Consider the following 15,336-nt stretch of genomic DNA (forward strand, 5'->3'; position numbering starts at 1 on the left):
TTGCATTTGTCTTTCGGTACTGCCTTGAAATCTTTCTTTTACCTTTCTTTGTATGCATGATCAGAATCTTCTCAAGGCAAGAACGTGACTCTTAAACCGCATCGTGCAGAGATACAGAGGCTCAAAAGAATCCAGTCCGCCTTGTGGACTGTAAAGCCCAGCGCATGCGCACCAGGCCCTTTTTTTTTTCCTTTCGACAACTCCTTTTTTTTTTTTTTTTTTTTCCTTCGGAGCGTGCGCACCAAGAAAGACAAAGGTGGGGAAAGTGACCAAGCAATCATTCAGGCGCATGCCCATCCCTAACTTGTACAAGCCTGGTGGAGCGCACCATGGTGAAGTGGGTGTGGTCTGACCAGGAGCATCAGAAGTCCAATCCGATTGAGTGAGCTCCGTCCCTCCCTTCCCATGATTGGTTAGCTCTCAGTGTTGTGGGGTGGGAAAAGGAAGAGACAGGGGCCGTGGAGAGATGGGGTGGCGAGGAAAAAGAACCAGTCTGGTTCTGCGCAAGCGCAAGTAAGCGACCAGGAGGGGGCGTGAGAGAGTGAAGAGGAGTGTGGAAGCCCTGATGCGCTGGCCAGCGCGAGCTGGGTCGCCAGCCTCGACGCCTGCGCCTTGGGCCTCAGGGCCCGCGCGCGGCGGGCGGGTGCCCGGTGCGCCTGCGCAGTAGGCGGCGGCGGCAGGGGGAGGTGGAGGCCGTGGAGCGGCAGCGGCAGCAGCGGGTCCCGGGACTGAGGCAGCAGCGGGGGCAGCGGCGGGCGGAAGCTGAGGTGACGAAGGCAGCGGCGGCGGCGGCCGTTTCCCTCACGGTGGCGGAGACCAAGGCGGCGGCGGCGGACGGGGAGCGGCCCGGCCCCGGCCCCCTGCTCGTTGGCTGTGGCAGGGCCGCCGTGGGGCCGGCCCGGCTCCCGCCCCCCGCGGCTCCCCCTCCGGCTCCTCCTCCGGGGAGACGCCGGGGACCTGGCCCGGCCCGTACTCAGAGCGCTGCTGCAGCCGCCGCCGGGGGAGTCGGAGGCGGTGGCGGCGCCATGGGCGGCCTGGCCTCTGGGGGGGATGTGGAGCCGGGACTGCCGGTCGAGGTGCGCGGCTCCAACGGGGCCTTCTACAAGGTGAGGCGGCGCGCCGGCCGGGGACGCGGTCTTCAGCCCCCTCCCTCCAGCCAGAGCAGGGAAGAGTGGGGCGGGATCGATATTCTGGAGCTAAGCCCTGACCCTTAGAACCTTAGACCCACGCTCCCACCCGCGGCCCTCCTGGGGGGAGACCTCTATAAGTTAACCCCTTCCTCTTATTTTTGGCCCCTCTATTACACCTGCTTTTACCCGCATCTCCGGGATTGAGCATCAGGGCATTATTGTACTTGGTTCAGCTCCCCCCCAGCCCCCCAGAAGAGACCCCATTTACCCAGCGTCTCGTTGACTTTTCTTGTCTCTAGTAGAAGACCTACCTTGGATCTGAATCACGTCTTCCCCACAGTCCAAGCACATGGAGAATTCTCTTTATTCTTCCCTATTACCCCCTTGGGAAGGCCGTCCCATATTAGATCTTTTCATCTTCCTCGGAGAGGCCTCTGCTTACTGGCTCTGGAAGACTCACCCCACTTTCATCTTATATTTCTGTTCCCACCCCAAGGAGAAACGGTCAGAATCTGTTTATGACATTTAGTATCTTTGACCTCAGGAACTCTGGGCTGTACCAGTCTAGTTGCCTCATAGCCATAAGGTGGCATCTTTTCTCAAGTCTCTCGCCCCACCCCTTTATTCCAAGACTAGCTGGTTTACTGTTCTACCCAGGGATGGTTTTGTATTTGTCATCTCACTTTGACCTCATACATTTAGATCATTCATACAGTTTCTTCATCTTGAGGAGTGTAAGCTTCATATCCCTGATCTCTAAAAGGGGATCTCACAAGGATTCCCTCTGTTTATCTCCTTCTTAAGGATTTCCACTTCTAGAAGACTTTTTGGCCAACTCGCCCAGTTTGGGAATCCACTAGCCTTTTTTTTAAAGGAGAAGGAGACTATCTTTAAAAGATCCTTGTTTACTTCAGCTCCCCCGTTGCCCAGGATTGGGTTTTTTAGAACTCCTTTTATTACCACCTTTTAAAGCTGTTCTGAATCTTATTTTTTAGGACATTTTTTTCCCATTTAGATTAAGCCAGAGGGAGACCCCTCTTGCCTCTCAGGAATTTTTCTTTATGTGACTGTTGTTATTTTGAACCTCTTTGGACTTTATGCCTGGAATTGTCTCAGAGACTTTCCCGATTCCTGTCTTCTCTCATTTTACCCTGAGGAGCAAGAGCAGAGTTATCTTATCATAACATTACTTGTGAGGAGAAGAACCCCCTTTCCTTCACTTCCCCTCAAGCCTGTCCTCCCATAATAGACCTCTCCACCTTCGTGCCCTTGGAAATGACTTTCTCGAACTCCTTCCCTGTGAAATCATATCTTGCTATAACTGGAAAGGGTCTCATATTTGCCCTTGGAGTAGGTTTCTGCCCCAACTTCGATTGATAAGTTCAGTGTAGTCATTTTTGACCCATTCTAAATGCCTATTCATTTCTGCCTTACTTCCCTCACCAGGTTTCTTTATATTCTTCAGTGCCTGTGGGTACCCACATCTATCTTAACTTAACCTCTCAATATAAGCCTTTAGCTTTTTTTCCTAATATTTCTGTGTAATCCCCAGAAACTACCTATTCCATTACCCAGCTAAGATGGAAGGAAGCTCCCAGCTGATCCCTTCTGTCATTTTTTTCTGCATACTTTCCTAACTCATGGGACTTTTTCTTCTAGCCTGCCTCCATAGCATTTCTGTTTTCTTTGGCAAAGTCTCTTAATTCCTTTCTGATTCTGATAGAGTGCATTTGTCTCTTATATCCTTTTTCCCCAAACTTGCATTACCTTTGTTGAAATACCTTTCCTCATAAGATTTTAGCCTCATTTACCACAGTATCTTGTCCTTCATCTGGGTCCTTCCCATCCCTAAGAAAAGTGATTCTTAAACTGAGCCTGAGATCAAGATATGATGTTTGCATTTGTTCTAGGAAGCATGGGAGTCAGACACAGCTGGGAAAGATTGGTATCCAGTTCAAATTAGCTGTGTGAGACTGCTGGGAAGGGACATGTTTCCCTTTCCACATATAAGTGTCCAACAGAAAATGTGTCTCTGGATCTTTCTCTTTTCTCCTGTGGGCTATGGCAGTGATAGACTTGATTGAGGGAATTGGGGCTAGGATGCTTTGAATCAGAGAATAGAGTTTGGACTTGAGCTGAAAGCCAGGTAATGTGGATTTTGTGTCCTGGCCACTTTAGCATTTTCTGCCCCATGCCTCAGTTGAAAACAACAGTAAATCCTTAAATTCAGACTAATCTTTCTTCAACGTTCAGTGCCATATAGATACTTACCCAATCTGTCCTTGCTGCTGATTTAATATTCATGACTCAGCAAACTTCAGTGTGGTTCAAGGAGTGTTTACATTGCTTCTAGAACTATAAATTTGGGAAGGTTCCTTTCATCCCTCTCAGAATTGGGTCCTAGTGTTGTTGATCTTCTTCCAGGATAGAACTGCAAATGTCAGATCTGGGATCTAAGTTATCTTTTAGCTATCCCATCAGCTCTTCCTTTTCTGTCAGAACTTAATGTGTTTTGTTCTTTAAGCGGTGCTCTCCCAAATGAAGTATCTGTTCACCTTCCAGGGCACAGTCATCCAACTTTCCAGACCTTACCTGGATATCCCAATTCCAATTCCTTTTTAAGGAATATGGCATCCTCACCTTCAACACGTGATTTTTATCCAGACCCTTCCTGATTTTCTTCTAGAACTCCCTCCTTTATTTTGAGAACCCAGAACTAGAAGATAGGTTGAAGGTGGGACCTAATTTTGTATCTTATAATTTGAGGAAAGTGAAGTGCTTAGGAACCTAGGGCTCTCACTTCCTCTGTCCAGTCCTAGGCTCTATAAGCCAAAGCTCCATATGCCCTGGCCATTGAATTGAATTGAGTTATCCTTTGGATGTAGGTAGCCTTCTAGAGAGGCACTCAACTGCTCTTGCCCTCCTCTGCTTATCTTCTCAATGAGCATGGACTGAGCAGAACTAGGAGCTCACTTTATGCCACTGGTATTTTTGGAGGAAAAAAACTGGGGTAATGTGGGTGGAATTAAGGAGCAGAGACTGACTTGGAATATGAAGTTGAGGAGAAAGCTTGTTTTGGAGAATCTTTGAAGGAAAAGGACCCTAGAAGTATAAGAATGAGTGACGTTTAGTTGAACTGCTGAGTTATGTGAGGGAAAACTCCATTCTGAGCTTTGCATTTCTGCCTTGGGATCATGGTAGCTGGAAAAACCAGGGTAATGTTGCTACCTCTGCCTGAGGGCCAACCCTGACATGTTGGAGGAGAATTGGATTAGAGCTTTAGACATATCCTTTGTGAATGAGTGTATCTAGGAGTGGGGATCTCTTCACAAAAGAGGCAGGCAAGTGATTCTCTTCCACTATGTTTTAGCTCATCCCTGAAATGTTTTGAAAATAGCTAACTCTCTCTTGATAAACTGTTTCTAAAGCTTAGAGATAGACATTTTGGATAAAGAATTGGATAAAGTCAGCTGAAGAGGCTAGATGAAATGTTTAGAGAAATCCTTACAAAGGAAGAAAAGAGGAGGACACTTAAAAAGGAGCTAAGGAAAAAGAAGAAAAAGAAAAAAAAAAAAAGGAGCTAAGGGAAGAACCCAAAAGGGAAGAGAGGGATTTGGGCAAATAGAAGATGTGAGTGGAGAAGAGTAGGAATGGGTATTGATGGAGCTGAATGAAGAGTGGAAAAAATATTACTGAAGAAGGGAATGGCAGAGAAGGCTGAAGCATAGGTAAGTCAGAGGCTAGGCAGTACCAGGAGGACTAATGCCTTGGGCAGAAGTAAAGTTCTAAGTAGTAAGACTCCATAACAAGATCCTTTCCCGAAAGAAGAGAAAGATGGCTGGTACAAGAGTGACATTTTAGGTTTAGATTTAAGGAAAAAACAGTGTATTAAGCGTTTATGATTGATCAGTTCTCTGAGGTGGGAGTGACACAAGTGTACATTTTTGGTGTTTTCTTTCCCAAACTCATATTTTGTTCCTACCTGCAAAGCTCAGGAATAGTTCTTCGTATATTAGCTTTTGGAAACCCCTGATTTTTTAAAAAAAAAATCTAATGAGGCATAATTGACATACAGTGAAGTACACCTATTTAAAGCATACAATTCGTTAAGTTTTGACATATATAGAAAACAAACCATCGCCACAATTTCTATCAATCCCAAAAGTCTTCCACCAACCACCAATGCCTTTTGTCATTATGCATTAGTTTGCATTTTCTGATTTTTGACAGAAGCGAAAAGGCAATTCAGTAGAGGAAGGATAGTCTTTCAACACATTGTGCTCAAAGAACTGCACATTCATAGGTTAAAAATGAAGTTTGGGGCTTCCCTTGTGGCGCAGTGGTTGAGAGTCCGCCTGCTGATGCAGGGGGACACGGGTTCGTGCCCCAGTCCGGGAAGATCCCACATTGCCGCGGAGAGGCTGGGCCCGTGGGCCATGGCCGCTGGGCCTGCGCGTCCGGAGCCTGTGCTCCGCAGCGGGAGAGGCCACAGCAGTGAGAGGCCCGTGTACGGCAAAAAAAAAAAAAAAGTTTGATTGTATCTGGCACCATATACAGAATTTAACTCAAAATGGATCATTGACCTAAATGTAAAATAAAAACTATAAAACTCTAGACAAGGACATTAGGTAAAGATTTCTTAGATATAAAACCAAAAGCTCAGATACAGAACAAGTTGAAAAATTGGACTTTATCAAAATTAGCAATCCCTAATTTTGAGTATGTGAAAAACAGGAGAGAAGGTAGGAAAATTGGGAGCACAGGATTGAACGCATAGCTTTGGCTTCCTCAGTGAAGACATAGAAAATAGGAGGTGGGGAATTCCCTGGCAGTCCAGTGGTTAGGGCTCAGAGCTTTCACTGCCTTGGCCAAAAAAAGAGAGAGAAAATAGGAGGTAGACCAGCGATTCCAGCTATTCAGTCATCCCTGTTCCTCTCCCTTGTCTTCATCTCAAGTTTGGGGTCTTCTACAAATTTTATTACTCTTTTCAAATTCTTAGCAGTGTCCTAGTCTAGCATTTAGAAATCTCACATCTTTTATTTATTTATTGGGCCGCACCGCTCAGCTTGCAGGATTGTAGGATCGTAGTTCCTGACCAGGGGTTGAACCCTGGCCCACGGCAGTGGAAGTCCTAACCACTGGACCATCAGGGAATTCCCTCACATCTTTTATTTTATTTTATTTTATTTTTATTTTTATTTTTTGCGGTACGCGGTCCTCTCACTGTTGTGGCCTCTCCCGTTGCGGAGCACAGGCTCTGGACGCGCAGGGTCAGCGGCCATGGCTCACGGGCCCAGCCGCTCCGCAGCATGTGGGATCTTCCCGGACCAGGGCACGAACCCATGTCGCATGCATCGTCAGGCGGACTCTCAACCACTGCGCCACCAGGGAAGCCCCCTCACATCTTTTAAATCCTAATTTTTCCTTCCGTAAATTGTGTTTGTTTCTAATTTCTCCAGTGTTCTGATTATTTTCTTACGACCCAGGCATCAAGGCACCAAGTTCGCTCAGGCCTCTTGCTGTATTAGGAGCTAGACCCTTTCTCTCTTGGCAGATCCTGATGTCCTCTAGGTGTTCCAGGACAACCTCACACTGTCTCATGGGATATTCTTAGCTTTGCTGAATGTTGTTGGTATTTTAATTGAATTCTGGCAAGCTGCTCAGCACTGCATGAGGCAGACAGATAGGGAGGCCTCTGTGGGAGCCGTAGGAGACCACTAGTTTCCCAGCTGTTCTGATGCAGGTGATGTTTCTCCCTTCTACTTAATTTCTATCTCATCTTATTTCTGGATTTTGCAACATTTCTTTCCCTGCCAGTATTGTTTCCTTTCTTGCTACCTCAACATTCGTATTCCTTCACCAATACAGCTTTTTCTGGCCCTGTTTTTAGATTGCTTGTGTCCCCATCTAAAACTCTAGTTTAAAAAAAGGAAAAAAAAAAGGAGTTTCTTGGTGGCCAAGTGGTTAGGCCCTCTTGGTTTTCACTGCTGTGGCCCTGGGTTCAAGTCCCTGGTTGGGGAACTGAGATCCCGCAAGCCACAAGGCGCGGGCAAAAAAAAAAAGAAAAGAAAAGCAAACAAAAAAACTAGCTTAAGGCCCTCTAAAACTGTCTGTTCCCTTGGTGGCTGAGGTGGTGGTTGATTGGCTTTTTTTTTTTTTTTTTTTTTTTACTTTGTTCTAAAATCCATTCTAGGGCTTTGTGAAGGATGTCCATGAAGACTCTGTCACCATCTTCTTTGAAAACAAGTAAGACCTTGGGAATAGAGAATCCAGCATACTAGGTCCTAGCAGGAGAGTGGAGAAGAGGGGGCGGCTGAGTCCCATGAGGCGTGTATAATAGGTGGGGGAGAGCCAAGGGTTTGGGTGGGCAACTTATATGGATCCCAGGAGAGGAAATGGTGAGAGTGGGGGTCATTTGACTCCATATTTAGATTCTAGCAAGAGATGGAAAGCACCACTATGGAGCAGGGCCTGGAGTTTAACTTGTAATCACGAGGGAAGGTGGAAAATGCCCAGTGGAGGAAGAAACGGGCAGCCACACTCGCCTGAATGCTTTCATATCACTGTTTTCCCTCGCAGCTGGCAGAGTGAGAGGCAGATTCCTTTTGGGGATGTCCGGCTACCACCTCCAGCTGACTATAATAAGGAGATCACAGAAGGGGATGAAGTGGAGGTAAGGGCCTTGGAGTCCACCTTTTCTAAATGTCCCTTTTCCCAGGATTCTGCATCTCCCTTACCCTGATACCAGTACCCTAGGCTCCTCACTGGTTGGTTCACGCTCCTTCCTCCATCCAGCTAGGCAGCCTGTGGAAGAGTGAAATGCAGCAGTTTTCTGTCCATCATTGCTGTGATCAGTCAAGCTCTCAGGGAGCTTCCTGTTTTCAGGGGATTCACTTTTCTTCCATTTATGATAACAGCATCTAAAATCCAGTGTACTCTGATTTTAATTAGCAGCTCCTTCCTCTAGATTCCTTTATCTTAGTTTAGGATGCCTCCCAAGTGTCTTAATGCTCATTCCATTCTTGATGTTTTTGGATGGTCCTCAATATCTCTTATTTTCAACTTCTCTTCAGGTTTATTCTCGAGCCAATGAGCAAGAACCTTGTGGCTGGTGGCTGGCCCGGGTGCGGATGATGAAGGGAGATGTGAGTGATTGTCAAGGCCTTTGGAGAACTGCTGAAACACATATTTTAGTCAGAGAAAGGTGGGAGACAGAAACTCAGGTCATCCACAGCTTCTCCTTTCTTTCCTTCTGCCAGTTCTATGTCATTGAATATGCTGCCTGTGATGCCACTTACAATGAGATTGTCACCCTGGAACGGCTTCGGCCAGTTAATCCCAATCCCCTTGCAACCAAAGGCAGCTTCTTCAAGGTTACCATGGCTGTGCCTGAGGATCTGAGAGAGGCGTGAGTGTTTGAGATGTCGGGAGTGGGGGGCCCTCTTTATGGTCCTCATCTCTGCCCTTGTTTGTCCCAGCCCCCACTCCCAGTTTCAGTGTTCTGTGTTCCCTGGCCCTCTAGAGTCCCTTTTGCTCCCAGTTCCTCTGTTTCCTCATCCCTGTTCTTTTACTGCAGTCCTTATTTTTCTCAGTCCCTCTCTCTCTCCCCTTCAACTGTACTCTACACTCTGCCCTCTGAGCACTGTTCTTTTTCTCTGCAGCTGCTCCAATGAAAACGTCCATAAAGAGTTCAAGAAAGCATTGGGAGCAAACTGCATCTTTCTCAACATCACAAATAGTGAGCTCTTCATTCTGGTGAGTTTATTCTGCCTGAATTTCACCTAAGCCCTTTTCCCCTTTTAACTCCTTTGCAAGAAGAGAAGAGCTAAAATGTGCTTATATTTATTTGTCAGAGAGGACTTTATTGCTCCTGACCTCTGTGGACCCAGGTTAGCCCTACCTTTCCTTAGTCTTTCTCATGTATGACCTTAATTTTTTTTTCAACCTGACCATCGTATTGCAGTTTGGGCTGGGTACCCTTCCTTGCATATTTGGACTCTCAAAAACAGACAGTATGATTCTCACCTGCGCTTGCTACTTAAAATCACTTCCCTTAAGCACCCAGTTAGTAGGCCCTTGTGAGACTGACAGTGATTTTTCCTGTTCCTCAACTTTGTTTCTTAACTCCCACCCTTTTCCAGTGACTCAGGCATCCTGATTCCCGGTTCCTGGATCTCCTCTAAAATGTAGTCAGTCAGTTTTAATGACTTTTCCATTGGTTTCTTTGCAGTCAACCACAGAAGCCCCTGTGAAGCGAGCATCCCTGCTGGGTGATATGCATTTCCGAAGCCTGCGCACCAAACTGCTACTCATGTCCCGCAATGAAGAAGCTACCAAGCACCTCGAGGTAAGTTTTGGCTTCAGTTTTTACTGCTGATTGGTATTGTCCTTCTCCCCTCCCGCCCCATCCTCCACCCATGCTCTTGTGAACAGACATTAAGGTCTTTCTGGGCCATTAAACCTGGGTCTGCTATTTTATCTCAGACTCCTCCAGATGGCAGAGCTCCATCATGTTTTAGTACAAGCTTTTTTTCTTTTTTTTTTCAAAGGGACCCTTTGATCAAGTGAAATTTTACTTGAAAGCACAATGCATAAAACGTATCAATCAAAACAGGGTCTAAAAGTGCAAGAGGGTGTGGCTCTTACCTCCACTGGCTGCCCCCAAATTACCTCTGAGAACCAGACTGCTTTGTGGGATATGTTTGGGAACCATTTGTACACTGGAAAGACCACTGGACTTGGAATCAATCCTATGTCTTGCTTTGTCAAATAATTTGATTTCAGTGAGCTTTTTCTTCTTTAGCTGTGACAATGAGGTAGTTGAATGTGAGTGTTTCTACAGTAGTTGAAAGTGAGTGTTTTTGTGTTCTGACATCTTATGACATATGACATCTTATGATGGTCAGATTCTCTTAGGAATTATACCATCCTAAATGAGGATGGTATATATACACGTGCTTGCACGCACGTGTATGTGTGTATTTGAACATCTGTTTCCTTTTTATCAAGTGAACTGATCTTTTCGGGAGCCTTTGAAAATTCTGGACCATGGTAATCTTTACTTCTCCAGGGATGCTACTCAGGGCACTGCCAGAACCTTTCCCTTTTCCTGCCCTTGTACTCAGGTATCCCTCTAAGGACTGGTTGAGAAATGAAGTGGTAGCATGGTGTACCATAACCTCTTTTTATGCTTTTCTCAACCTGTTGCTTTCTGTTCAACTTTTCAGGTTTTATTTGGGGAGTTGATATTGGTTTGGTTAAGGTAAATAGTTCCTTACACTTGCATTTACCTTGTGAAAAGTCCTTTCTTTCATACCAACTTTATTTAATCCTCTTGTTAGTCTGGGAATAGGGTAGGTCAGGTGTAGTCATTTAGCAGATGACAGAACAGAGGCACAGAGAGTATGTTTTGTTTGGGATCACACAACCAGATAGTGTTATAGCCAAATCCGGATCTTTGATGGATCTCAGCCCAGATTCGGCCATCATTACCTCCCCTCCCCACCAAGCCATTGGTATTGGGAAGGTAGGAGTGGAATGAAAAGTTCCTGAATACTTCACAGGTCCTGGTGGTCAGTGGACTCCCAGGTAGTTCTGGCTTTCTTTCATACAGTCTTTTCTCATTTAAGTTATGCAAAGCATCCGGTATCTGGGACAGGTGTTCTGAGATTTCTCCATGATTCCTGTAGTCCAGTGGTCCAGTGCCTTTTTTTTTTTTCAGACAAGTAAGCAGCTGGCGGCAGCTTTCCAAGAGGAGTTCACAGTGCGAGAGGACCTGATGGGACTAGCAATTGGGACTCATGGTGCCAACATCCAGCAGGCCCGAAAAGTACCTGGGGTGACTGCCATCGAATTGGGTGAAGAGACCTGCACTTTCCGCATCTATGGGGAGGTCAGCAAAAGATAGCTGTTGTCTAGGTCCCTTAGGGGATAGAGGGAAGAGAGTGTGAAATAGAAAGGAAACCTGTCGTGTTGACCTCCCTCCCTGACGTCGGTGACGCCACATTTTCTCAAAGACAGAGAGTGGCAGGAAGGTCACTGTTTGAGATCCAGATGTTCTGTTTTATTAATGACTCCCCACTCCTCTTCTCTTAGACTCCCGAGGCGTGCCGACAGGCCCGGAGCTACCTTGAGTTTTCTGAGGACTCCGTGCAAGTGCCCAGGAACCTGGTTGGTGAGTTGGGGATGAGTATGTGTATAAGAGAATACAGCTGGGGACCAGATGTGAGATGCTCTAAAGTGATTCTGGCTTGGCACCTCCCTGTGGACTTCCAGTTTCACAAGGACAGAGCAAACAGTCTGTAGTAGGAGTGACAAAAATGGGAGAACAGATTTCTAGGGATTGTGATACTTTGTCCTGTGAAAACACACCAGAAGCTTAGAAGCAAGAGAATCATTAAACGGAATCTTTATATAGCAGCTGGAAAACTGTTTATCTTGTCTGTTTTTACTCTTCTTTCTTTCCTTTTTTTTTTTCCTTTCCTTTGAAAAAAAAAAGGCCTAATTCCTCCTTTACCCATTCAGGCAAAGTGATTGGAAAGAACGGGAAAGTGATCCAGGAGATTGTGGATAAATCTGGTGTGGTGAGGGTTCGAGTAGAAGGTGATAATGACAAGAAGAACCCCAGGGAGGAGGTATGGGGCAGCTAACACCTAGAGATTGGTTGCCAGAAGTAGATGGGATTATTCTCCAAGCCATTCCCTTGAGAGATGGGATTTCTAGGGGTTGGGGCTTGGGAACTTTGGTTTTTCCTGGTAGATGTACAGCCCAGAAAGATCCCATTTGGGTGGGCTTCTGTAGGAGACAGCGTGAACTTAAAACTTCGTTTGAGTCTCTTTCTAATCCATCTGTCCTTTCCTCTGCTCTCCAGGGAATGGTTCCCTTCATATTTGTTGGCACCCGAGAGAATATCAGCAATGCTCAGGCTCTGCTGGAGTATCACCTCTCCTACCTGCAGGTATCCAAGCCAGAAGCCTGGGAGAGGAGAGATCCATGTGTACAAGGGGACTAAGGATACTGGTGGATAAAGTTAAAAGTGGTGGTTCCCAGTTTGTGTCTCTGAGTAGAATAGAAACCATTAGGTGGAAAATTGGGGCTGTGGAGTTAGAACCCAGAATTTTCCCTGTTTTAAGCCTTCTTGCATTCCTGAGAGTTCAGATCCATTAGGGACAGTCAGGGCAGAGAAGCAGGAAAAAGAGACTGTTCATTGATCTTATACTTATTCCTCCTTCCTTGTTTTTCTCCATCTTCTCCCCAACCAGGAGGTGGAGCAGCTTCGCTTGGAGAGGTTGCAAATTGATGAACAGCTTCGGCAGATTGGGCTGGGCTTTCGCCCTCCTGGGAGTGGGCGGGGCAGCGGTGGCAGCGACAAGGCTGGCTACACCACCGATGAGAGCTCCTCCTCCTCCCTCCACACCACACGAACCTATGGGGGCAGCTACGGGGGCCGGGGCCGGGGCCGGAGGCCAGGCGGTCCTGCCTGTGGTGAGAGGGAGGCGAGCAGTGGTGGGGTGTGTGGGAGGCAGAAGTCTGGGTGGAAGTTTGAGGAAAGGGTGATGGAGAAGATGAAGAAGTGGTTGGCTGGGGGACTTAGGAGTGAGAGCGAGAGTCTTCCAGCCTGGGGACTGGGATGGATCCTGGGGTAGGGTGAGTGACCCTGTTTGAACCCTACTGTGTTCTTCAGGCCCCATCTCAGACCTATCCACAGCTTCTGAGACTGAGTCAGAGAAGAGGGAAGAGCCCAACCGAGCTGGGCCTGGTGACCGGGATCCCCCGACCCGGGGGGAAGAAAGTCGGAGGCGGCCGATTGGGGGCCGGGGTAGGGGACCCCCACCTGCCCCCCGGCCCACCTCAAGATACAACTCTTCATCAATTAGCTCAGGTACCAGAAGCAGACAGCTAGGTTCACGAATGTGGGCCAAAAGGAAAGATGATGGACACCTCACTCCCAACTCCTCTTTTTCATCTAACCAGTGCTGAAGGACCCAGACAGTAATCCCTACAGCCTACTGGACACATCCGAACCAGAGCCCCCAGTTGATTCAGAGCCTGGGGAACCCCCCCCAGCAAGTGCCAGGCGCCGCCGCTCCCGCCGCCGTCGCACTGATGAAGACAGGACTGTCATGGATGGAGGCCTGGAATCTGACGGGCCCAGCATGACAGAGAATGGCCTGGGTAAGGGGTGTACCTGGATCTGAAAAATCAGAACTGGGCAAGAATTGAGGGATGGGAGATTGATGCACAGCTCTCATTTTCCCCTGCCCCACAGAAGATGAGTCAAGACCCCAGCGTCGTAACCGGAGCCGCCGCCGCCGTAACCGTGGTAACCGGACTGATGGTTCGATCAGTGGAGACCGTCAGCCAGGTCAGCTCACACAGGATGTCAGCAGACTTCCTCAGAGAACAGGATGCCTCCTATCCTGTGAAAGCTAGGGGTTGGGGTTCAGTGGGTGTCTAGGGGCTGGGTACCTGGGTTCCTTCTGAAACTTTTGGTCCTCTGCCTTCCCCAGTGACTGTGGCTGACTATATCTCCCGAGCAAAGTCTCAGAGCCGCCAGCGGCCACCCCTGGAACGCACTAAACCTTCAGAGGATTCTCTTTCAGGACAGAAGGTAGGCAAGCAAGATATAGTTTACCCCACCTCCTTTTTTGTTGTTCTGGGGTAGGGGGCACAAGAAAACTCCCAAAGAAACCTCTCATTAAATTGCAGAGAAGGCATGTCTGATGGAGTTTAGACTGCATTTAGAATAGTGAAAAAAGTTTGAATAGAAGAGAATTTGGTTCATATTTTCTGGACCCCAGTAAAAGTGACTACAGGGGACCAGCCTGGAGGTACCTGGAGCATTTAGGTGGTAGGGAATGGCATTACCTGAATTTCTACTGACCTTTTTCTTTGCTTCCTCTCCATTTTCTTTCCCACTCCCCCCTCAGGGTGACTCTGTCAGCAAGCTTCCTAAGGGCCCCTCAGAGAATGGGGAGCTCTCTGCCCCCCTGGAGTTGGGTAGTTTGGTGAATGGGGTTTCATAAACCCTCCAGCCCGCATCCCTCCCTTCTCCATCTCGCTTGCTGCCCAACACCATGGCCCTCACAGGCCCAACTGACCTGCGCTGGAGCTGCTCTTATCTAGGGGGGCGGGGGGTGGCACAGCAGCTTGGGTCCCCCCCCAGCCTCAAGGAGCTAGTGGAGGGGTGTGTAACAGGGTCATACCCCCCTCCCTCTTGTCCACCCTACCCCCAGGGTGAGGGGAGCCTCTCTCCTTCCCCATCAGACTGGATGTGCCTTTATCCTCTAATGCCCCAATCTCTCTCTGAACACCCCCATTCTCCGCCTGTTGGTGCGGGGTGCTCCTTGACCCACCCAGATTGGACAGTTCAGGGGGGCTCCCCTGCTATCCCTCCTCCCGTCCTGTACCCCCCATTTCTGGGGCCTCATCACTGTGGAAGACGGGGATAGTAAGGGTATAAGTGGGTGGGAGGCATGGGGAAGGTTTTGGAGTAGAACCAGGGGTGTGTATGAAGTGGGGTGACAAGGTCCCCCAGGGGAGGGGGGACCAACCTTGTCTGGTGGATGAGAAGGCATATTTATTTTTCACTGTACAGTATTTAAAAAGAGAATAAAAAAATCCAAATGGCCCTCTGGTTCCTGCACCTTCCTTATGCCCAGTTTGGTCCATCTGTTTGTGTAGGACTGACCTGCCTTGACCCTTGTTTCCTGTATCTCCACACCTAGCTTCTCTGGCATTCCAAAGTTGGTCTACTTCTGGGAATTTCTGACATTCCTAAATTCTCCAGGCCCAGGTACCCTCCTGGTCCAGAGGAGAGTGGCTTGTGCCTTGCTGCCTCTCCCCTCCCCCAGGTTTGCTGGTAGAGGGAGCTGGGCCACTCCTATACCCTGAGTCACAGCGGGCTAGGTAGGGCTGCTCAAAGCTGGAGCTGTTCCTGCTAAGGGGTGAGAGCCAAGGCAGGCTGCTTAATCCGATTACCTGAGGCCTGGGGCTTGGGCTGGGCCTTGGGCAGAGTGGGGAGCAGGGTTCCCTCAAGACAGCCTCTGGGACCTAGGTGTCCAGCCCTCATTCCTGCTGGTTCTGTGCCCTGGATCCAGGCTTTTTCTCCAGCATCCACATCGCTGACCTCGCGGCCTTAGGGGTCATCCTGGGCTTCCTTGCTCCCTGCCTCCCAACTCTGAGGATTAGAAATAAAACATGCAGT

The 15,336-nt window shown here is 48.1% G+C and overlaps 1 protein-coding gene across 2 annotated transcripts; it reads left to right on the plus strand.

The window, feature by feature from the left end:
- The first annotated feature begins 566 nt into the window (after positions 1 to 566).
- FXR2 (FMR1 autosomal homolog 2) lies at positions 567 to 14,760 on the plus strand. Of its 2 annotated transcripts, XM_033848166.2 has the most exons (17): positions 571 to 1,106; positions 7,324 to 7,376; positions 7,710 to 7,803; positions 8,204 to 8,275; positions 8,390 to 8,538; positions 8,792 to 8,885; positions 9,361 to 9,477; positions 10,852 to 11,022; positions 11,226 to 11,304; positions 11,655 to 11,764; positions 12,001 to 12,087; positions 12,392 to 12,614; positions 12,814 to 13,011; positions 13,104 to 13,304; positions 13,399 to 13,494; positions 13,640 to 13,740; positions 14,060 to 14,760. In XM_033848166.2, the coding sequence occupies exons 1-17, from the start codon at positions 1,026 to 1,028 to the stop codon at positions 14,153 to 14,155; spliced, it is 2,022 nt and encodes a 673-aa protein (XP_033704057.1). In that variant the 5' UTR covers positions 571 to 1,025; the 3' UTR covers positions 14,156 to 14,760. The 2 variants fall into 2 exon arrangements, with proteins under 2 accessions (XP_033704058.1, XP_033704057.1); XM_033848167.2 differs by lacking the exon at positions 12,814 to 13,011 and having other exon boundaries at positions 567 to 1,106.
- Positions 14,761 to 15,336: the final 576 nt, after the last annotated feature.

The sequence above is a fragment of the Tursiops truncatus genome, chromosome 20 (genome assembly GCF_011762595.2).
Source record: "Tursiops truncatus isolate mTurTru1 chromosome 20, mTurTru1.mat.Y, whole genome shotgun sequence".
Classification (NCBI taxonomy): Eukaryota; Metazoa; Chordata; class Mammalia; order Artiodactyla; family Delphinidae; genus Tursiops; species Tursiops truncatus.